At 27.8% G+C, this 25,392-nt stretch overlaps 2 protein-coding genes across 2 annotated transcripts in view; both read right to left on the bottom strand.

Annotated features, from left to right (window-relative positions):
* LOC107442988 (potassium channel subfamily K member 1) overlaps window positions 1-20,508 on the bottom strand; it is a 45,510-nt gene extending 25,002 nt beyond the window's left edge. The window contains exons 1-2 of the mRNA XM_071187798.1: window positions 20,245-20,508; window positions 1,363-1,503 (exon numbers count right to left, since the gene is read on the bottom strand). Of these exons, the coding sequence (XP_071043899.1) occupies window positions 1,363-1,503; window positions 20,245-20,419 (316 nt within the window). The 5' untranslated portion in view covers window positions 20,420-20,508. The remainder of the gene's footprint in view (window positions 1-1,362; window positions 1,504-20,244) is intronic.
* Window positions 9,340-11,631, bottom strand: LOC122272620 (uncharacterized). The gene is made up of 2 exons (XM_043056493.2): window positions 11,211-11,631; window positions 9,340-10,758 (listed from the first exon to the last, which is right to left on the bottom strand). The coding sequence occupies exons 1-2, from the start codon at window positions 11,361-11,363 to the stop codon at window positions 9,340-9,342; spliced, it is 1,572 nt and encodes a 523-aa protein (XP_042912427.2). The 5' UTR covers window positions 11,364-11,631.
* Window positions 20,509-25,392: the final 4,884 nt, after the last annotated feature.

The raw sequence follows: 25,392 nt of genomic DNA, 5'->3' as shown, positions 1-25,392 counted from the left end.
TTTTTTTTTTTTCCCGTTGGGAATGATTTGTGTTAAGTCAAAAGTAGAAATATCTGTGCAGGAGTCTGCATCGGTTTGACCTTCTATTACAGTGAGTGGTGGACAAACTGACCCTAATTATCCTAGGAATCATGAAGTAACATTGCTCAAATAAAAAACTAAATGAAAATTAAGGTATAAAACTTCTCCCTCTAATAGTTGTTATAGATAAAATAGTAATAATGATATAATGATTAGAGAAATTTACCAACTATTGCCACGGACTACTCGGGTCAAGGTTGTTAGGATGCTCCAACTGCTTGCTCAGCAATCACTTTAGGAATTAATTGAAGAACAGATTATCTCCATAAAAGCTGATTCGGAGAAGAAGAAAAAATGATTTCCACGGCGGAAATGAATGGTTTTTCCACGGCATGGCCAATTTTCACTGAATAATAACTTTCGGGAGGAGCCAATTTTCTCATATTATTATTTTGTCAAAACTTAGTAATAATCAAAATGTAACGAATTGCTCTCTAATAGTCATTTTTGTGAAAAATGGGCATGGTCCGTTCTTTTTCCTTGGTATTCAATTATTTTCTGACTGAGAAACTACAAGTAAGCGGAAGCATTTCTGCTTCAATCTTGCCAGCTTTACAATTAATAGCCATAGTATTTACAGAGCACTCAAAGCCCAATGAGTAACTGCTTTATATCACAGAAAATTTTGTTACACAATGACTGAAGTTAACCTGGTAGCCAAAGTAATCCCAGTTGACGGTAGTCTTATCGTCTCAAATTTAGTCTCATTCGACTCTACGTAAAAAACCGACACTGGAGGTAGAAGATCTTTTTATTACTCACTCAAAGGATCGAATTAAATATTTTTAAAACAGTCTTTTATAGGTTATAACGTTCACTATTATCTTAATAAACTTTATTTATAAAGACAGGGTTCCGCTGAAAACAGGTTGATTATTTAGCGCTCGTTAGCCGAAAAAAAAATTGAGAACCACCGTAGTAATGGATTTGTACAAGCGATTGACGAAATCAAGCACAAAAAATTACTTTTGCTGATTTAACCTATCATTTATAACCTATTATTATGATCTTGATTCATGACCTTCAAAGTTACAATCCGGAAATTGTATTTACAATCCGGATATTGTATCTCCGCAAAAATTTCTCAGAATTGCGATTGAACGTTAGGGACTTCCTACTTTTATTTTTGTCATATCTTTTGGGACACTAATAGGACAAATCAAAGAATATTTACACATAAAGTTAATATCACTCACAAATATATTTTATCTGTTATTTATGATTTTTTAACTTTACAAGTATCGAAAAGATTTAAAAAGTGAAAAAAAGTAAGATGCTTACCTATTGTTGTAATAACTGTACTAGAGAAAAATATTGACTGTCCAAAGCTCCAGTTTAATTCGTTGCTAGCGTTTCCAGCTGCTGAAACTCCTCGATTGTTGGCAGCAATAATTTTCACAATAAAATGTTCTAACGCCTCATCTAAATAAAACATTTCGCAATAAATAAAAGAGAATATTTTCATTACATTAATATGAATTATATTAGTAAATTGCTAAATGAGAAATTTCCTATCTATTGATTATTTTCAAAAACATTTCAAGACATTGAGACCAGTACATAAAAGAAATAATATGGCATCTGTCTCATAATAATTATCTTGTTGTCAATTATTATGGAACAAAGCACCTATTGCGTGACCTGTAATCACACGCATGAGGAATAACATTACACATACACGTTAGGGTACAAAAGGGAAGGAAAAAAAAATCTGGAATAACTTTTGCTCGAATGATCGAATGTGCTAATTTTCACATACCAAGAGTCAATTTTAATGATTTAAGGGTTCATCTCAAATATGCTAACTCTTAATGAAGTTATGAAATCCGACACTAAATTATAAAATTATGTTATAGAGACACAATATTATTGTTTAGTGCATATATCGTTTTATTTATAAAATAAAAAAAATCGTTGTTGTTTTCTTTCATAGTAAATAATTTGAATCAACTTCACTTCTCTCACAAGATGAAAAACAGTAGAATGATTCTTATTAAACTAGAAGTAGAGTTTTATATAAATTTTGGTTTAATTTAATTTTGGTAAATATCCAATCTAATTAAAAAACTGTATTTTTTAAAGATTGATAATTTTAAGCATTTATTTCGCAATTGTAGCTTCTTTTAAGATAAAAATATAATTATCTTTGTATCTATTTCTTTTTATTTATATTGACTTTCTGTTTATAGGTTGTCCTGTTTTATTAACATATATGATGTTTATTATTTATTATCTATGGAATTTTTTCTATTATATATTTTTTCTATGACAGTAAAAAAAAAGTTGTTTTGCAGACCTCTTTCGTAGTAAATAATTTGACGCTATTTCAATTCTCCTCACATGGGATGAAAACCCTAAGAATAATTCGTAATAAGCTGGAAGTAAAACTTCACTTCAGTTGTTCTTTAATTTCTTCTTCATTTTTAAATTTTGGCAGACATCCAATCCAATCAAAAGATAAAATAATTTTTAAATGATTCCCAGTTTAAGTATTTAACTCATAATTGTAACAGTTAAAAATGTAGCTACCATCTGCATTCATTTCCTTATATTTAAAACAAACACCCTCAATGGAAAAAATCTTCAGGCTCGAGATCTTGATAAATATATATTTAAATTTTTCTTATCCTTTTTCTTTCTTTCTCCCCCCCCCCCAGTTTCTCTTATTATTTTTCTCCCCCCCTTTTTTTTCCCCTCATATGTCTGTAATTTTCCTTTGTTTTATCTTCATTTTGAATTCATCTAATGAGTTCTGTTTACTTGCAGCTTATGCGCAATAAATGATACTTATTGTTTTTCTTAATTTTCTTCGTGTTTTTTTNTATATATATATATATCAAAGTTAATTCTGTCTTTCGTCCTTTCAGTGGGTCGATAAAAAGAGTACCAGGTGCGCTTAGGGACTAAACACTGGGGGTTCCGCTGTCTGCTGACCAGCAAACCAGAACAACTGCTCCTGCACCCCAGAGCCAAAGGTCAAGAAAACTGATATGGGCACAGTAGGCCTTGGCTCTCGATAGGCTGTCGCGCTGCTGAGTTTCTGTATTTTGGCTGTATTTCTGCCTGAAGCTTGGCCATCTGATTTTTGAGACATCGTATTAAATCTCGAACGGTATTGGGAAGGAAAGAATTTTATCGCTCGGAATTTAAAGCTTCGAGCTTGAACAGGCTTTCAAAGATAAGTATGATCTGATGTATATTTTAGAATTCAAATAGAGCGAAAACTTGTGGCTGAAGCTCAAAGGACGTTCTTATTAGACAAATTGTTTTTTCTCTTTCAACTGTCTAATTAGACAACTGTTTTAATGTCTCTATTGCTTTTCCCAACCTCAATTATGGTTTAGACTTTGAAAGAGTTTCTGATTTTACAACTTAATTAATAATTTTCTACTCTAATAAGCATTTTTTTTTACTTCCAGTTTTTCATTTATTTATTCTTTTTGCAAGAATTTGGTACATATATATTGAAAGTTGTCATTAAAATAGAGGTATTCAAGATGCCCATACGACACGCTGCAATACATTCTGATATACCGATTTGTATGCAAGCTATTTACGAATTCTAGTTCATTAAAAATAAGCACGATCTGTATTATTGGCAATTACAAAGAATCACGATGTAGGTAAAAGAAATCTTTTTTCACACAGTTGTAAACAATATTCTCAGATATTAGGTTATTTATTCCTACTCAGAAAACTTTGGTATTAAAAGTTAGCGTCATAAAGAAAACTACCATTTCGTTTTTAATCCATAGACGCATTGATGTTTTAATTAGAACGTCTGCATTGAACAGTTCATTCCTATAGTGATCAAAATTTAGTTCTTTTTTTTTATTTACATAAAAATCACATCGAAAATAAGCGTCAAAAATCTTATCGTTTTCAAAATAAACTGCTTCTATTGATAATGACTTGCATGATTTATTAAAAGTTTCAAAGATATTTTTTAAACCATTATTTATAAACCTATCACACTCATTATTTTAAATCTAATTGCTATGAAAATGTAAAATTTGGTTATAAAAATTTTTTTTGTTTTTCAATTAATTCAATAAATCAATTAATTCAACAAAATTAATATCAATTACTTCAATAAATCTATTAATTCAGCCAAATTGGTATTAATTCAATAAATCAATTAATTCAGCTAAATTAGTACCAATTAATTCAATAAATCAATCCATTCAACTAAAAAGTTTAATGTTTATTTAACGTGAAAGAGTATAACAAAAAAAGAATTTAAAAATATAAATTTTTAAAAGCTAAAATTGAAGTTAAAATTTAGTTTGAAGCTTACTAAAAATGATCTTATCATTTATCGTTGCAAGCAGCATTAAAACTTTTATATTGTTAATTTTGTATAAAAATGTTTTAAACCATTATTTCCCTGAACTGCACATTAAATGTGAAACATTTTGAATTCCCTTTGAATGAAGAAAGAGTGAAACGATCGTTCTATCCTAAGTTCCGAAATTATCATTCTGGGGGTCTTCTCTAGTATTTTTTAGTCTTCAGTAAATGCTTATAGTATTTTTGTGAATTCATATTTTGTGCATAAATTCATGTTATAGCGTCCTTCTTCGTTTGCCCGAAAGGGATCGTAATATCGTTCTTAAACTGTATCATAATATGGAAACCGGAACATAAATCAAAAATAATAACTATTGCACTCTTTATTTTAAATCTATTGGTATAAAAAAAATAGCCCTGGTCATTAAAAAAAATTATACAAAAAATTTAATTAATATTTTTAATAATATATAAAATCTAATATTATTTTGATTATTAATTACCATAATTTATGGCATTCTGATTCGGGAAATTGGTTTGTTTGAACTCAGAAGTTAATACATAACTTTTCACTCCTAATTTTCAATGGTCTTTAGCACCAGCTCAGTGTAAAATATGATTTAATTTAGATTAGGAAATAATATCAAATGGTATCCAAAAATAGAAATAATTTTTAGTAAAGAAAATATAGTTTTAATGGAAAACATAAAACAAAAAAAAAAGGTAATATTTACAGGTATATGCAGTATGTTTTTAAATACAAACTATGAGGGGAAACCGCTGAGGACTCCCTGTAATGGATCAACCTGCTCTCTAAGTTTGTAAATGAAAAAGTGGAGTTCAGAAACATCCTATAGTTTAAGTTTACACTGAAGTAATATTTCTAATAGATATCATACCGTGAATGACCGAATGTCAGCTTTCACCGGTGAATGTCAACAATCGCTATGTCCGAAATATTTGTTGTATCCGATTTGATATTAATTTGTTCGTTAATATTATTATATTCATTCGATATTTCTGCTGAAGATAGATTATGAGAAACATCAGTGTTTGGAGTACCGGTTAAATACATACCGGCAGTGGCACTGAACCTTAAAAAACATTGATGTAGGGCATACCGAGCAAATGTATAATGGGCACCTAACTAGACCTAGTATATATTTCGGACATTTACCAAAGCGACTGTCAACATTCACCGGTGGAAGTCCACCCATTTCGATCATTCTCAGTAACATATACAGCAAAAAATTTTCTATAAAAAGAAAAGTATAATAGAATAATATTTAGATTATATATCACTATAGTACTAGATTAAAATCTTCATTCGCTTCAAAAATATACAGTTTGAAAATAACAGTCTGTTATTTCTATTCTGTATATTTTTGAAGCGAATGAAGTGCTTTATTAAGTACAATATTACCGTTTCAGTTTCTTGGGATTATTTATCGAATTTAGATTGTATGTTTTACTATATTTGAACGCTTGCCAAATGTCTTTCAAGAAAAGTCTTATGTCAAAACTTTTGCGAAACATAAACTAATACAAACCTAATCCCTTGGGCCTAATTGGCGGTGGTCTATTGAGTGGCGTTGGTAGCAACAATTCTAACAAGTTGAGGGCCTTGACACGCCTTAGAAATTTAAAGAAATTTGGTGTATTATATAAATACGACTTTAAAGTATCCATTCCTTAACACTAGATTGCCTAAGGAAGTCATTTTGACTGATTTTAATTTCAATTAGAAAAACAATGATGTATATAATGACACGATTTCTTAGAATTTTGTGCAACATATAATTTTTTTATCATTAATATTTACTAATAACTTGTTATATAACTGTAAATAGTGTAAAAAAAAATTAAAAATTAATTTTAAACAAATTTCTTTACACATTATTTATGCTTTTACAATCCTGCCATTTTGACTGCTGTTGGGCAATATAGATATATATACTAAGTTTCAGTCTTTCTAGTGTTAAAAAAATTTAGCCACAGTTTCAACCTAACCGACAGCGCAGAGGCCTTGACGGTAAAGTACTTTATTTGACGCCCAAACGTTTGCGGTTCAAATATTGCAAGTGGTATCCTTTTTTTAAAAATTTTTTTTAAAGAAAATTATTATTATTATTTTTTATTATGTATTACGCCGACCAGGTGGCCGAGTGGTTAGCGTGTCTGACAGCGGAGCCGTTGGTCGTGAGTTCGATTCCTGCTCAGGGCATGGACGTTTCTTTCTCTCTCTCTGTGTTCTATGTCCTTTCACCTTTGTGTGTGTGATTGTGTGAATGTGACCCGCCCTATAAACGAGTTTGTGGTTGTGTGACGTGGGCGACGCTGCTCCACCGCCGTGGCTTCGCCACAGGTGCCCACTGGGTAACGAGAAGAGAGCAGCAGTTCTGGCATTTCTGTGGCCAATGGGACAATCCCCAAGTGCCGCCATTAAAAAAAAAATTATGTATTACAGTAATAAAAATTTAAAAACAAAAAATTTTATTTTATCATTAGTTTTCTTTTAATTGTTAGATAGTTCTTGATATTCAAAATACATTAATAGTTTATTTTTTCATAACTATAATAATAAATTTTATAATAAAAACATGTATTAAAAGTGCTTATAATAATGGATTGGAATTTATAGAATAATGAAAGAGAATAGATAAGTGAAGTGTGTTAAAACTTTTAATTATATTAGTTACTGATTATACCAATAGAATTTATCCATAAAAATTATTATACCCATTACTTTACCAAAAATTGAATTAATACTTTGTTTAAAGTATCAAACAATATTTACAAATTAAAAAATATTTCAATAAATAAAATAAATTTATGCATATTTAAATTAATAACAGTAAAAGAATAAGAATAAAGTAAGAATATTAGTAAAAACGGAACTCAGAATGTCAAATGTATTCGTCATCACATCTAGGCTAACTAGTCCAGCGAGCAATTAAAAAAAAAGATATCGTGAACAACTTTTGCTGTAATGATGGAATTTTCACGTTTTAAATGGTTCAAAATCTAATGGTTCAATCTAAACGGTTCAAAGGCTAATATATGCTAATTAATAAAGCCTCAAATATGCTAATTACTAAGTATGCTAATTAATAATTAATAAATAATTGAATGATCAGGGATTTTCCACTAATTTTACTTTGTTCTGGCTGTCCGGTTAAAAAGTAGTGTAATTTTCAATACTACAAAATAAAATGTGTGGAAAACCCCTGATCACATTGAGCTTTATTTTAAAAAGTACAAAAACTACAAAGAAAGTAGCTCGAAACTTTTTACGTTTTTAAGATATTCATATTAGACTTTTTTCGTTGGTTGCCACATACGATTCACTACAAAATTACGAGAAAAAAAATTCATATTTTTTTCGCTCATGCTCAGTTCAAAAGAACTACTTTAAATACTCATATCTTGCGTAGTTTTAAGCAACCCTTTCAAATTTTAAAGCAAAATTTTTGTATTACACTTTAAATTGCTCCAGAAATTTGTCTTATCTTTACTGAATATTCTTTAAAATTTAGAAAAAAATATAAGACAAAAACATTAGTTTTTTTCATATATATATAGTATATATATATATTCATATCTCTGTAAATATTTCAGCTAGGCTTATGAAATTTTATGCGGTAGTTGCAAATAAAAACCAAACAGATACAAGTTACAAACTTATTGCTTGATTTTCTGAGATTATTGTCCGTTCCTCAAACCTTTGAAAGCTTTAAATCTTACTGCTATCTTGTTGAAAGGTTTAAATCATATTGAGTCCCGCAGTGGACTGATCGTTAAGACACGGTTCCCAGCAGATCACCGAAGTCAAGCATCACTGGCTACGGTCAGTGTGCTGGTGGGTGACCACTTGGATCAGTCTGCGTGGTGACCAAGGGTGTGCGGTATTGGTCCTCGTTAAACTGTGCTACCGTAAAGTGCTCGACTTCGCGCGCAGGTCGTCGGGCTACCGAAGCGGGGGTGCCATCCCTTCCGCAGAGGATCAAAATTGTGATGGCATGTCTTCGGATCATCCTCCGGGATGTTTCCCAGACCGTCGCCAATAGCCCATTGTGCAGCTCTAGTGCGACGTAAAGTAACAACAACAACAACAAATCATATTGAAAAATCGCATGAACTAAACAACTCTAAAGTTAAAAAATATTTCTTGAGAAATTTAAGAAAAGTAAAAAACTGAAAGTGTCTCCTCCATTATTGTAGGGCAGTGCGACAATAAAATTCGGACAAAGTTATTGCATCATAGAACAGAAGTTAACTAATTTCTTTTTAATCTATGTGTTCATTGCTTTTTGTCTACTATTTTAATTATAAAATATTTTATAATACATTTCTCAATTTAGGTATTGTTTTTTGACTTTTTTGCAATGTCAAGCAAAAGATCTACTATTTTAGAATTGTTTATGGAAAACGACAGTTTGAAATCGCTCATTTGCTCTGCGCATTAAAGTTTGGTCTCCTAAAACTAAAGCAATCGCTTCTGCTGGATGAGAAAGATAAAAGATTAAAGACTATCTACATAGGTTAAAAACTTACAGCCCATTGCTGAAAATTTCAATGCGCGTTTGCTCCTCTACATCGCTGTAAAAAATGGTCCTTTTGAAACCAATTAAATTTATTTATTAGTAAAAGTCTATTCTAATAACTTTTATTACATTTTGTTAATTTATTTATTTTTAATAAAGTTATGTTGAAATTGTTGGTCGGATTTTTGTTGCCGCACCCTGTATATATATATTAAGGAATTATAATTAAGGAACACATTATATATATATATATATATATATGTGGGGACGGCATGAGTGGTCGTCTTTGAAAATAAGAGGCACTGTACTTTAACAAAACATATATTAAACGCTAAATTTACATAAAGATGGACGATAAACAAACACAGAAATAACACAAAATAAATGAGTTCGTCATCGTGAAGTTAAAAGAAAATCATCATTGCTACTCCTCTCTGGAATTCATCAGCGTCTCCTTTTTGGTTANTGGATAAAACATACAAGAATTATAATTTTTTTGATTTAGCCAATTGTTCCTAACACACTTAATTATATGAACACTATCAATAATAAAAAATAATTTTCTACTGCTATCAAATGGGTGTGGATATTCAACCTGAACTTTAGGAGGTGTTGAAAATTTGGACATTGCCTTGCGGTTTATAGAATTATTGTCACTTATGACACAAAATGTATGAAAACCTATAGTTTCAAGACCAATTAATGTCTTTTTAATAAACTCATAGAGTGCATCAGCATTCACGGTTTTTACTGGCATTATTGCTACAACATCTTTGAAACTTGATTCCACACTCTGCACCATATAAACATAGGCAGAGTTAGCAGCCTCAATAGAATTATATGATGCTCCTAATATATCGCCACCCTTAAAGTCAAAAAAAGGTTTTAAATGGACTTCATCTATCATAACAGTAACGGTTTTATCTGCATCAGTTAAATAATCAAATTTCTGTTTAATGTAAGATAAGAAGTTTTCCTCAGTGGATTCATTTTTAGGACTAATATCATATGACATAATCAATTTTTTTATAGTTGAATGATGCGGTAGAATAACATAACCACTGCTTCTCAAAAAATTATATGCATGAGGAGATATAGATAAAAACAATGAAGAAAAAATGAGAAAGTCTGTAGAGTATCGGTTTTGATTTTTTTGAGTAAAAAGTAAAGATAGCTGCTCTTTTAGAAAGTTAATACCTAATTTTTGATTATCTGAGCTTAAGTTTTCTAATTCTGTAAGTTGGACAGTTATAGAGTTAATAAGATTTGGAATATTATCAAACTTTAGATCATTAGACTTATTTAAATAACATAAAACATTTGAAATTTGCTGAACATTACTGATGATTAGAGGAAATGTTAAATCATGAAGTTTCTTAATCTTTACATTATCAATAAAAACACTTAAAGATAGATTTTGATCAACTATTACAGTAATATATGTGGGAACCTGATCAACAAATTTGATTTTCACAAAAGAAAAACTATTTTCAATACTTACCGGATTAAAAACACCATTTAAATCCACTAAACTAGATTTTTCTATCAGTTCAATTAGAGTATCTACTTTAAATTTTACATTATGCTGTTCATAAAGTTCTAAACTTTCAGCAAGGACGCTTTCCAACTGGCACATTTCTATTCTTTTTCTCTTTGCCTCTGGCTCTTCTCGAATTGGCTCATTTTTGGTCATATATTCTGGACATCCAGGAAATATAGATGGAATAGCCTCCTTTGTTAACCTTGGTTGTTCATAGGGCACAACTGTTTTCTTTCCAGTTTTTTCACAAACAAATTCCACAGCTTTCCTAATGTCATTTTCCTTGAAATGCATCTCACATACCTATAACAAAATGAATACATTATTTATATGTGCATTTAAAATAAATATTATATACTATATTCATGCATGAAAAATTAATAGATTTTTGTAGAAAAATTAAGAGATTTAAATTTCAAAATCAAATAAAAAAAAATTTGCTTTAAGCAGTTACATTATATTACGGTCAAACAAAAATGTTTTAAAGTTTGAGCAAAAATTTAATAAAATACTAAAATTATTAATATTTTTATAAAATAAAACTCTATAAAAATAACTATATATATATATAAAAATAGCTATATAGTTATTTTGTCATTATACACAAAATTTATTACAATAGTTTCGATATGATTGATAAGAACAACTTAATTATTACGATTAATTTATCCACAATTTAAAATAATTTACTCTAAGTAAAAATATAATAAAGAATCATAATTACATTTTTAAAAATAAAAACAAATATTACTCACTTTAGAATTCTTTGTAACTTCAAAATCTCTTGGTATGGCGGCAAGCCATTTCTTACGTAATTCTTCATCTTTGGGAAATCCGAAAACAGATACTTTTGTACCATCAACTTTGTAATTTCCTCTACAGTTTGGTACACAGCATTTAAATACCATTATTCATAACACTAAGAATTAAATTAATGCTGAAATTTATAACATTTGTAGAATAAATATAAATTTTACGAAGAACGTTTACAACAGAACACCGACGGTTGTTTACAAATTCTAATCAAAAATATTCGCCAATTGGCTGAATGCGTACACAGGTTACAATACTTCAGAATATCGCCAATGGCTCGTTTGATCAGATTCGGATTTTTTCGAAAAAAATAGCTACCCTGACTGGTTTTCCTCTGGGCCTAACTCGACTACGTCATCATCGCCTATAGTAACCCGTTGTGGGGCTTGATTCCTCTAGGAGGTATTGAGCAGCGTCGCTCACGTCGCGCAACCACAAACCCGTTTATAGGGCGGGTCATAATCACACACACAAAGGAGAATGAACATAGAACACAGAGAGATAGAAAGAAACATCCATGCCCTGAGCGAGATTCGAACCCGCAACCACCGGCTCCGCAGTCAGGCACGCTAACCACTCGGCCACCTGGTCGGTGGAACACATTATATAAGGGCATGAAATTTTAAATCAATAATAATATAAATGATCAGAATAAAATTTTTGCTCACCGCTATTTGCACGAAAAATAGAACCAATTTTTACAATGTTAACAGGTGTTGGCAACCAAAACAACGAAAGTATTATACAAAATTAGGAGCTCTAAATTTATATAGATGCATCTGATATTTTTCGTAAAACTGACAAAATGAAGCATATTTACAATTACATTTTATCGAAAAAAAAATAATTGTATTGTTATCAACTTAAAATAAGGTTGACATAAGGTTTCAATAGCTCCAGTATATTGCACAGATCATTAAAAGTTGTTAAAATAAGAGAAATTTAAATTAAAGAGTTCTCATAACACTTTGTACAGCGCTTCCTTTCGAGTCTAAGATATCATTTATCAGTTGCAGTCAAACTCTGTTATTGCATTCCTATTTATAGCGTGTAAACAGAAACTCTCAATTCTGGATCAGATATGGTAGTTTGATTTGAAACAACATTTTATAACACAAAACTTACTTGCTGGCCTTAAATATTCAGTTGCTAATGGCGAGTTGACGAGAGGAAATTTTGTGCTATGCCCTATATATAAACGATCTGATCATCATATTTTGGAGACTCTTATCGTGCAAACTTTTCAGCTTCATGATTAATGGTATCTACGTTAAGGTATTAACGTACAAAACGTAACGTCGTATGGGGTACGATTTTAAGGTATTGTTACTTCTCGGGAAATATTCAACTGATCTATTGATAATTTAGAATATTTTCTATAAAAGTCTTATTAAATTTAGTTAATTATTAAAAATTATTTTTTAATAGAAATTATGATTAGGTAAATGAGTTTTTGCAATTCTGCTAAAAATCTTTCGATTTTCAGAATTACGTCTACCTCACCTCTTTTAAATTTAAAAAAAAAAAAAANAAAAAAAAAAAAAAAATAAATATAAAACACAATAAAATCAGCTATATAAACAAGAAGTATCAATAAATTATTTGTCAATCTGTTATTTCCGCATATTTTCAAACTTTTATAGTTAACATTATTTTATTTTAAAATTCATTGCCAAATTAAAAATTTTTTTTTTATTAAATTTAAACTATTAACTTGCATAACAGTTTTAAAACATCTAATTCATTCAAATATGCAAATCTGTTAGAAAAAAAACAGTGAATAAAGCTCAATGAGAAAAAAAAAATGTAGTAATTTGTACTAGTCCTAAATAGTATCGATTTATTTCTAGTGTCTCGAAATAATACGATATTTCGTTAAAAGATCTTTTTTCTATTCAAAGCAGCTGGTCTCTTATACATTGTCCTTTCCACGCAGTTGCAATCAATATGCTACCACCTCCCTAATTGTTATGCTGGTTCTTATTTAGACATTTTTAGAAGCTGTTTTTGTGCCCTAAATAATGAAACAATCGAACGTTTACTCATTCTTCAAAAAATGCATTCTGACATTCAGCTAATTTAAAAAATTCTCGACTAGACTCATATATATATATATATATATATATATGTANTTCGCATTCATTTAAGGTACTTGATATCTTTATCGAAAGGTACTATCTACTGTATATATATATATATATACATACATATATATAAAGTGTAATGAATTCATGTAAATGCTTATTCACTTAAATAGTAGACGGTAATTCAGTTTTACAGCTTTAAAATACTTTTTAATTAATTATATGAATTAAAGTAAATAGTAATAATTATTATTTGGTGTTGAAATAATAATTTTTTCAGTTGCACTTCTTTTATAACTACTTCTGTAGCAACTACTTAGATTAGCGATCTTTTAGCACATTAATAATTGTAAAAATTAAAGTCAATTAATTTAACGAAAAAGCTGAATGTTTATTTCATGGGAAAAATGCTTAACAAAAAAGTAAATTTTTTAAATGAAAAAAGATTGCGAAGGGTCCGTTTTTAAGAAAAATATTTTGTAAAAATCTCTTTTTACTATAAAATGATTTGCTAAGGGTCCGTTAACGGGTCCGTATTTCTCCTTAGCAGACCTCAATTTGGAAAAATTAAGAAATCAAGAATTTCCCTCCTCTATAACTATAAGCTGGCAGCGCTCTTGGCTACGAGATAAATTTTACGCTGGCATATCAAAATATAACAATAAAAATAGAGAAGAGCTTTTTAGAAACGAAAGCGGAAATTCTCGAGGAGGTGACGCAAAAAAAGTTGAGGCTTATCGAAAGCAGCAGTTCCTAATTTTTTTCGGCTGTGGAACCCTCGATCGACCTTTTGGCGGAACCTCGTGATTTAATGAATAACTTTCACCCGATTGTTAGCATATTAATTGATGGAAGAATATTTATTATTATGAAAATATGTAATGATCTATTCTAAATGTTATTTCGGTAATATAGTGAATTATGGGAATTTGTTCATATCGTTTCATTAAGATTAGTCTTAAAATTTGGTTTTATGCTAGACAATTAAATTCACAGCGGCATCTAGTTTAGTTCTTAATTTGATTTCAATGCATGCATAAACTGAAAAGGAATAAGCTGAAATATGGTTTCCATTAAAATGAAAACGAATAACGAAGAAACGAAATAAATTAAATGTTGAGAATGGTTATCAGGGAAACATACTTCTTCACTGCTGAGCAGGGGCGTGTTTAGGATTTAAGGCGGCCCTGGACGAAACATTGAGGCATTTAAACATGGTTAGTAAAAATAATTTTTTTTTTATTTTTTTTGTTTAACAAAGTATATATTAAACATTGAATTCTTAAAATTTCAATCAGTGTTTTTTAAATTGTTTCCGCTTTAAACAATAATCAAAACTGTAACAAAATGCGTAAATGATATTTAATATTATTTAACAATACTACAACTAAAATTCTTAATACCACTAATAATAAAAAGGTCAATATTATTATTTAATTATTGCAAACTAATTATTGAGCAAAGGAATAATCCTTTTTTTTTTATCAAACCTAAAACGTTAATGAGTTGCAAAATCAGAGAACTAATTTGTTGAGTGGAAAAATTAATTCAGATCAGAAAACATTTTAAAAAATAAATTAACTTTGACCGAACAAGTTTTTAATCTTTATTTAAGAGTAGATATCTTTATTACATGTTTAATAAGTTTCAAAATTACTTGTATTGAAATGTGTATAAAATTAAATGTGTATAACTGAAGTATATTTATTAATAATAAAACAGCAAATTATTTTAAATACTTCAATGAGCACATTAAAATGTGAAAATGACATATAAAAAATTATAATTTAAAAGTTACATACTTATCTACATTTAAGCTCTTTATAATATTTAGTTTCTTAATTTATCAACTTATTCCTTGATTCTATGAATAAAACATTTATTATCAACATTTTATATCAATGGTTTATTATCATAGCCTTAAGTATAATATATTAGAGAAAGGAGTACTGCATGAATAATATTTTTAAATAAATCTATGGTTAAAAAAATCATGTGATTCAAATCAATTATTTTTAAATTAAATATTTCTAAATCATGTCAACCCTATTTTTATTATCTTAACAATTTCCTCTTAAGAGATTGTACTCCACTCAAACTCATAGACCGGTAATAGTTGAAATTTTTAATATAATAAATTTCTCTGACATGTTGAAAGTGGACAAAAATTATACGTTGTTATTTCAAAAATTACACTCCTGATATAAAGGAAGATTAACTGAAATGAAATTAGACACATTTTGAAATATAAATTATAATTACACGTAGCAATTATCTATCCAAGGAATAGTAAAAATATATCCAAGATTTAGCAAATGCAAAGAAAAAATTGTTATAAAACTATTAATCAGTACTGAATTTTTGGTGGTCCTAAATTTTAGCGGCCCTTGGCAGTCGCCCTGTTCGCCCACCCTTAAGCGCAACCTTGCTGTTGAGTTTGAAAATCACTCGATGCGAAATACTAATGGAATTTTTCATAAATGCATATCCTTTTAATAATTTATTTATTGTATTGTTTTTAAAAAACATTGTTTTGAAATTTCTTTTTTAAAAAGTATTTCAATTAAATAATTACATGAAAATAATGGAATAATGGATTAAAAATTGGATATAAACTTAATGGCAGGTTTCAAAAATCACAACTGGTTAAAAAAAATTCTGACTCTCAGAACCCCTGAATTCCTTTTCAACCTAATGCTTTTCAACTAAAAAGACTCAAAATCATAATGAATTTAAAGTTTCAAAGCACTGGTATTCAAAGCGTTAATATTAAGTTGAGTTTATGATGTTTCAATTTTTACTAAGTTTTTACGTCTTTTGTTATTTGAAATACTTTTATATTATCTTTTGAGTTTAAATCAAACAAATTCTGCTGTATTCTAAGTGTATATCTGAAAATCCCGAAAAATTTTGTGTCGACACTGTTTCCTTATCTTTATTGCTCAGATGCCAGCTAACTTCCAGTTATGGAACAATTGAGGCGCATAAGAAATATAACATGCTTAGCAAAAGGAAAAAAAAGAGAATTTTGTATCTTCTTTTGCTTATTTTATGCATTTACTAGCTGCCTTCGGAAGCGAGCTGAAACCGCTTGACACAATTTCCAATAGAAATAAGGTTGTTTTGAAAAAACACAGTGCATTTAAATTATGTTTTACTAATTTTTAAAGGTGCTCACATTAATGTTCACCAATAATTAATACTTACTGCTCATCCTGAAACGCTTAGAATACGGTTAGTTAAGGATCCTCTTCAAACCGAAAAGAAATTCTATTTCTTACACGTTAATCTATGGACATTTATATGAACCGAATTTCCTTACTTAATAAGTAACTAATTAATATTTTTTTTATATTTTTTGCCTCACATTATTCATTGAAATGTGTTCGTGTGATCCTAGTTGGGAAATTTTAAATTGTAAGATTTTAAGCATTTTTAAAATTTTTTCAAATCTATAAAAATAACTTAGAATCTTTTAAAACAAATATGCTTGAAACTTTAAAATTCAAAATTTGTTAATTAGATTCAATGCAACATATTTCAATCAGAATAATGTAACAGAAATATTCAAAAATACAAGTTATTAACTTACTAAATAAATTAAGTTCATATAATTTTCTCTTTAAGCTATTTTGGAAGAGGTAAAATTCCTTAACTGTCTGAAAAGCATCCTTTAGACGTACAAAGGAGCTAATACAGGCATTTCTTTAGCATGTGAACGGATATCAACAACTAAAACTAATCAATGTGCTTTAAAAAATTTTAATTAAAAACAGTCTATCTAAAATTAAACCTATAAGAAAAAAAATGAAAAATTTTATTACAAAAATTCTAATCAAAATTTTGACAATCGAGATGCCTGGTTATGAGTTCACACACAGATATTTTATTAATCTTATGAGTATAGATTTCTTATTCCCACAATTTATTTAGTTTTCTTCCTAATATTTTCGTATCTTTTGAGTTTATTTTAAAACCGAAATGAATATTGTTATAAAAGTTTAATCTTTTATTATTATTTAAAAAAAAACTGCATAAACAATATATTTTGAGATAGTAATTTTTTCTGTATTTTTAGTCCAATTTTCAATTACTGATTCGTAAATACTTCATTTAATATCCAATTTGAAAAGTTAAATTAAATTTCAACTGTCGCTGTCATTTTGGCTAATCTGTGTTTCTAATTTTGTTTCTTATCTATAACCTGAAATATCCTGGATTTTTTCGACTTCTCAAAACTTCTTATTATGATATGAAATAGTAATAAATTACTTTAGTAATTAAGGAAAGAAATAGATCAAAGTTCTTAGTGACATTTTAGAGAATTTAACAAAATGATTTCAGCTTTAAAACTTATACGTTGCTCTTTTTTTAATTACTTCTTTCAACATTTATGAAAATATAACATACAAAATAATGGGGTATAATAATTTGCTCTTAAGTCTTTTAAAGAGATTTTTTGAAACATTTTTGATGATTTGATGATTAGAGAGATGATTTTGAAATATTTTTGAATATAATTTTTTTTCGTTCACACAACTTAAAACTTGTTCACTTTTTGAATGGGAAAGACATCAAGTTAATTTTAAAGCTACTGTTAGCAAATTAAAAGTCACATATCCTAAATAACTTTAGATATAATTATAGCATTTTCTTGTACTATTTTTTGCATAACATCATACGATACGAGGTGTCCACCTAATTTTCTCAAAAAATACTAATTAATATTAGTACAAAATCAGATTCAAAAAGTAATTTTCTTAAATAAAAGAACATTTTTTTGACGAATGTTGAATTTTGCATTCATAGATAACAAAAAAAAATTAGAAGCATATTTTTTTTTATTAAAAGAATTCTAAATGCGTGAAGATAGAATGATTAGACATTGCCTTAATTTCTTGTCAGTAAACATTAAAGTTGGCGAAATTTGTTTATTCCGACACGCATGAAAAAATTGATCGCATCTTAATGTTTTAATATGCTGGCAAAAGAAAGAAACTCTAAGGTTGTCTATTGTAAGTTACTAAATGCACTTGCAATGTTCCATTTCAAAAACATTGATTTAAAGACAGGCGCTTACTAAGATCTTCGACCTTTGAGACATGCGATATTTACAGACTTGTAAAAATAAACGAATGTGGTATATTTAAATAAGATTAAAACAAAAACTTTTTCTGGAAAAAACTCAATTTCTCTAAAAATGTCACAGTAGTAATAGTTATTTAGCTGTGAGAAACACACTAAAAAAAATGGGACGAAAGAGAAATTAATTTTTGTTTTCTCTTATTATTTAATCGTCTCCTATTATTTTTTCAAATTTATGGTTGTTTATTATGTGTGTGAGCAGTTATAATTTCTTATTATTGCGTATAGTAATATGATATAGGAATGAATTTTTAGGGAAAACAATGGCAAAAAAATTAATAAATCAAATATCGGAGTCAAATTTTTGAGGAATAAAAAGTATTATTTTCTTATTTCATTATTCTTTTGAAAAAAAAAAAGACCTTCAAACGTAATTTTCATTATGTTTAAAATTTTTATTTGTTTTATTGTTTTCAAATTTATGATTATTTATTGTATGAATAGGCAGTTATTATAACTTCTTATTATTACGCATAAAAGTATGAAATAATGTGAATTTTTTTATAACACAATTGCAAACACCAAAAGAAAAACTGAAAAAGAAAATACTTATCACTGACAAATTTAAGAATAATATGATTAGTATATTTTGTGTTCATTTCGTTAGTCATCTCAAGAAATTTTTGAACATAATTTTCATTATTTTTTTATTAAAAAATGTTGTGGTAATCTCTTTTGTGTATTTATCTATGCTTCTAGACAGGTTAAATCCCATACCCAACCAAAAAGAAGCAGGAATAATTTTTGATCGAATGATAGGATTTTCACATACTAAGATGCAATTGTAATGGACCAAAAAGCATACTTCAAACGTGCTAATGAGGCAATTCTACCTTTTAACAACAATTTGACACAAAAAAGTACTTTCTTTAAATAAACTCTGAACATACTATCCAACGGATTATATGTTTGAAGTTCAAATTTTGGAGGCAATTTGAAAACATAGTTTTTTCAGGGCATAAAAGGTTTTGTGCCCAGAAAGAAATGTGTGTTTTAAAATAGCATTGCAATTTTTGAGAGCCTATTAAAATAACGTATTAATTTCCAGACGTATCAATTTAAAAATTTGCACGCTAGTAAGCATCGATTTAATTATTGTTAAGATTTAATGAAACATAAATGAAAACAAACTGACATCACCTGTTGTTTGAAGTTCATAAAATGAATGAATTAATAAAAATAAAATTTTTCAATAAATATTTGAAGTTTAAATCTTTTCTTTTATATATATATATATATATAATTTGCTCCAACTCTCACAAAACTAAAAAGAAAAAAAATTTAACACTTAAAAAAACTTTTTTATTTTCATAATTTTTTTTTAAAAAATTAAGAAAAAAGTAGGTTAAAATAGATTTCTTTAATCGTATTATTTGCTTTAAAGTAAAGGTGACAACTACAATGTACCCTTTAAGTATTCATAAATTGGAGATAAAAAATAAAGTTTTTTTTCAAAAAATAATTTTAATTTAGACTCATGGCCAAAAATTTTAATTAACAACTTGTTGTCCTTCGATGACCCCTCGATATGGACACGGTGAATGTTTCTCTTTAAAGTAACATATTTTGTTAATGTATGTTTAAAAAGGAATAATTAAATTAAAATTGAAAACTTTTATAAAATGTCTACAAAAAGAAGAAAAAAAAAGACTTTTTATTTTACTTTTTTTTCCGAAGTTATATGTTTGGACTTAGATATCACATTCATAATTTTATTTTGAAATTTTATGAATGAGAAAGGTCTAACCTGTTAGGCAAGAATGATCTCGCATGAACTTTGCCCTCTCATTTTGAAGGTCACGAATAATGCTAATTTCAATAGGTGCTTCAATAGCTGAGAAAATAGAGGCTCCAATGACCAAGAAGAGCAAATAAAAAGCAGTTAGTATTGCTAGCCGAAAGTTACTTCTGCTTATGGCCATTGTGAAGGATCATTCCGAAAGAATTTCAACAGGAGTTGTTTGCTGGCCGATATTACTACCGGAAGACAGCAATGCGCATTACACAGTCGTGGCGACCTCTTCTGGCGCGATAAGGGGTTTAGACAGAAAGTAACCCAAAAATTTATATCTCGGGGTTTATACAGCCCTCAATGGGCTTTATATCTTTTTTCATCTTGATATTGAGAATTTCATATCTTCACAGTTCGTTCGCTATTAGTAGTTTTAAAATTCACAACCATTTAAATTTTACCCTCAAAAGCGCCCGCAGGAATTTTCCTTGGCAGGGGGCGATTTGCAAGTTCTTTATTAAAATATTTCCAAAAATTGAAGATTGCTACTTTTTTTTGTTTCAAGAAAATATTTTTGTATGAGCATATTTGAAATTTTTTTAAACAATTTCAATTCCATAATTTGAGCTACTAAACTCATAACATTTCCAAAAAAAAGCCAAATTCATTCAGCCAAAAAAAATTCGATTTTTGAGAAGAAGAAAAATTTAGATTTTTAACAAAATTAAAATTTTATTATGTGAAAATAATTTAATAAAAATCATACTTCTTAAAAATGGTTTAAATCAAATACGAGTGGCATTATATGTTTTTATTTTGATAACTTTTTGTTTTAGATGTGTTTACGCATTTGATAAGTCATGTGTGTTTGTTTATTAAGTATTAATATAAATAAATATATGTATTTACATGATTATATATAGACTAGTATAAATATTTACGTCATTTAATAAAATTTACTATTTTTTTAAATCTTCTAGGGAAAAAATAACATTGATGGGTGGGGCAACGCCCCACATGGCTACCCCTTATCTATGGGCCTGGTTTTTGTGACTTATTATTGTTTCACAATATTCCATAATACATGAGATAAAAGAAAGTTTATATGATGCACAGAGATAAACTTGAGAACTATAAATTATGAAATAATAAAAAATAATAAGAGTAAATGTTTCCACCCATGACATTTTTTAATATATACATTACCTATGCACAAAATTAATTTGTCATTACAGTCCTGATAGTTAACAAAAATATTAAATTTTAGCAGGAGAAAAATAAATAAATAAAAACAAATAAAAAAATTAAAACTTTTATAGACCAAAACGGGATTAAAAACATGAAAAACAATTAAATAGCAGAGATAAATTTAAAATTTTTTTTTTTTAAAATGTGTAGGAAAAATCTTAAAGATATTTCAAATTCATAGATAAATTTTTTATTATACAGGGTGATCCGCAGGGTAATCCCTTAATCAATATTTTTAGATTCCTAGTTATAAAAGAAATCATCTTTTTTATATCCTGTAAGGGGTCACAAATTTAATATTTAAGAGAAGAAAAGGAAAAATGCTATCACAATCTTGGGTACCAATATTCAGGACGGTAGAGTTAAGAGCTACGAAATCAATTGATTGACGGGAAAAAATTTGAAGGTGCTTAAAAAAATAATAATCAAAATTTTAAAAGAATTGATAAAGAAGGTAAAGTAGAGAATGGAATTGTTTGTGAAAATCAAAAAGTCATAAATCAAGTTCCTGATAATCAATTCAAAAATTAATTAAAACATTAATCGAAGAAAAGGGTATTTTTTTAAAAAATCAAAATTTAAATACGCATTTTTATACAAATTCGAAGAAAATATTTAAAAAAAAAAACAAAAAAAATTTAAAATTGAAAAAATTTTAAAGCCTTTATTTATTACCAGAAACTTTTAAAACAATTTTAAAAAATTAAAATTTTTAAGGGGGTGGGGTTAGTTTGATCCTGATTGTGAAAGAATTTTAAATATATAAATGCCTATATTTTGTGAATTATAGCTCTCTAAACTAATTTGTTCAGGAAAACGATTAATTTTCAACGAAGCTTTTCGAAGAAAAAAAGATTTATTAAGAATATAAGAATTTATTAAAAAAAAAAAAAAATTCACTAAATGTAAAATAAATGAAAACGCGAAAAACACAGGCAAATTCAACTACAAAAAGTACATTCCTACTGTAAGTTGGAAAGAGTATTTTCGTTTTCGAAAAAAAAAATTTAAAAAAAATGGGGGAGGGGGGAATAAATACGTAAGTTATCACGAACCTGAAAATGAATTTTCTATTGTATAGGGTGTTCAATAGTCACGGCCTTAAAATATTTTTTTTTCACTTCTTATCATAAATGAATTCAAATTTAATGAATGTTGGAGCGAGAAAAAAATATTGACATTATTCAAAACTCGTGAATCGATATTGAGCAAGAATATTGAAGAATCGATATTGAGGTTGAAAACATCAAAATCAATTTGATTTCAAAAGAAATTTTTGGATGCTTAAAAAAATTACTCAGAAGAAAAAACGAAAATTTAAGATATTTAAACCCATAAATTAATATTTTATTATACATGGTAAATCGTAATCACTTCCGTTAATGTATATTTTTACACTCCTTTGTAGTGAAGATTCTTAATAATAGTAATAATGCGTAAAATAATTTAATAAATTTAAGAGGCGGAAAAGCGAAAGCATTATCTAAATCTGGTAGACCAATTCAGAAAGATAAATTTAAAATCATCAAAATCAATGAACTAAAATTACCCATTTAATTGCAAATTTCGTTGCAATAAACTGAATAGTTTAAAAACAATTTTAATCAGTAAAGTTTTTCATTTTAAAAATTTAATTTCAAAGGCTTAAGGAATCTTCAATTACTGCCCTGTAAGTCAAATTCAAATCGATTTTTAAAGTACATTTTTTGATGTTCAAAATATTTGCACAATAGCAACTTAAGAATTCTTTAAAAAACTATTTTGAAACCATTTTTAAAACAAATTTGTAGAAAAAAAAAGAAACTTCAATAAATTGAGATGGGAGGGGAGAATTTATGGCAAAATAATGATATCAAAATATGAAAATAAGAATTTGTTGCAAGCAAATATTAAAAATCAGAAATTTTTGAAATTATTCAAAAGGATTGAAATTTTTTAAAGATGAAGTCTTTGAAGGTAAAGTCTTTAAAGCCTAATTCTGATTTAAAATATAAATTATTTAATCAGAGCGCTTTTTCCTCTTCTTCTTTTCAATAAAAAAATGAATCGAAATTGTATTTAAAGAAACTAAAAGTTCCTTCCCCTCTAAGAAATTGAAATTTTTTAACTGCACTTTTGAAACAATTAAATTAAATTTATTAAAATTTGTCTTCAAAAATGTTGATAACTTTTCTTTTTAAACTTCATCGAAAAATTACGAAATTTTTTTAAATTTGAATGAGTGAATAATGTTAAGGAAATAAATACTTGTTCAAGAATCCAAAATCATTTCTAAGAGGCCAAAAGATCAACGGTTATTTTTTCAATAATATTTTAAAATAAAATGAAATACTAAGTGAAAAAAATATATACCGTGTGAAAAAGGACAATTCTGTGTACAAAATAATGATAAAAAAAATCACCTTAAATGACTTTTGTTCTAATGATCGGATTTTGATACACAAAGTACCCATCTTACTGATTCAAAAGGTTAACCTCAAATATGCTAACTAATAAGTACTAACTATTCATTATGTAAGGGAATTTAACACAAAAGTACTTTCTCTCTATAAAGAAACCAATTTTTGAACGAATTTGGATAATTGACCATCAAAATCTGAGGCGTAATAGCAATTTAGAAAACATATAGTTCCAATAATTTCGGCGGGATCGTTGTTAAAAGTATTGCTCCCTTCATATTAATTTCCCTCTCTGCTTATTTAGCCATATCTCGGAAAGTTTTCATGGAAGCGAAAATTTTCTGCACAATTCGTTTGCCCAAAGATATTGCCATATAATAAAAATTTGTAATAATTGTTTATAAATTTTTTCTTACCTGATTTAATGAGAGTTGAAAGCATGTTGAATTGTACTGTATACATATTCTTACACCATTTTAAAATACGAGTGATTTTAAATGACAAATTATAAAATTTGAGTTAAATCGGTTGCATAATTTCTAGGATATTCAAGGTGTTTACTAATTTATTTTGCGCACTCAATAAGAGCATAAGACATGTACAGTGCGCAAAATAAGAAAGATATTACCCTGAATAATTTCTGTTCTAGTGATCGGATTTTCTCAGACTAAGTGCCGATCATAATGGTTCAAAAAACTATTCTGTATTTTGTTTTTTCAAAGTACATAGCTTAAAATGACGTAAAAATTTGTACACCTTACAATTCAAAATTTTTCAATCTTTATCAAATAAAATTATAAAAAAATTATTAAAAAATGCTTTTTTTCATGGAAATATCTTTGGATTAGATAAACTAAATTTGTAGTAGGGTGCAACATTATAATGAAAGTATATATGTAGTAGTTTCAACATTTCATTTTAATGTAATAAATTTATATCCATGTTTCAGTTTTTTTTATGTATAATTTTGGTACAAAACATTTATGGATAATTAATTTCATATCATTCTATACTTCTTTTATAAAAGATATTTACGAAATAATTTATTGTTCATACAGTCTATAACTGCTGTTATTTGAATTGCTTTCTATTAATAAACTTGACTGTCTTTAATTTATGAAAGTGCACATTTGCAAGATCCATTCATTCAAATCTGTATCTTCAGATGCTCGATGCATTTTATTATAAATATATCATTCAAGGAAAAAGTGGACAATAATATATTTAAAAAAATTAAACAGTATTTTGAATTTTTCTGCTTTTATCCTGTTTTTAGCTCAGAACTAATACTATTTTCGTATTTCATAATGTATTTATCACATTATACAAACTATTTTTCCCTTGTTGCTAGCTTAAAATTTCTTACCACTTTTCTTCAAGTTCAATTTTCGAGGCAAAATTGAAAATGCAGAACTAAAGTTTAATTAAAAGTACAATGCTAATTAAAGTATTTTAAAATGCTAATAAATTAGAATTTCACAATAGTTATAGATTAATAGTAAAAAAGTGGGTATAT

This window comes from Parasteatoda tepidariorum, chromosome X1 (genome assembly GCF_043381705.1).
Source record: "Parasteatoda tepidariorum isolate YZ-2023 chromosome X1, CAS_Ptep_4.0, whole genome shotgun sequence".
NCBI classification, from domain to species: Eukaryota; Metazoa; Arthropoda; class Arachnida; order Araneae; family Theridiidae; genus Parasteatoda; species Parasteatoda tepidariorum.
Note: the sequence above shows the minus strand (reverse complement) of the source record. Positions and strands in the feature narration are given on the sequence as shown.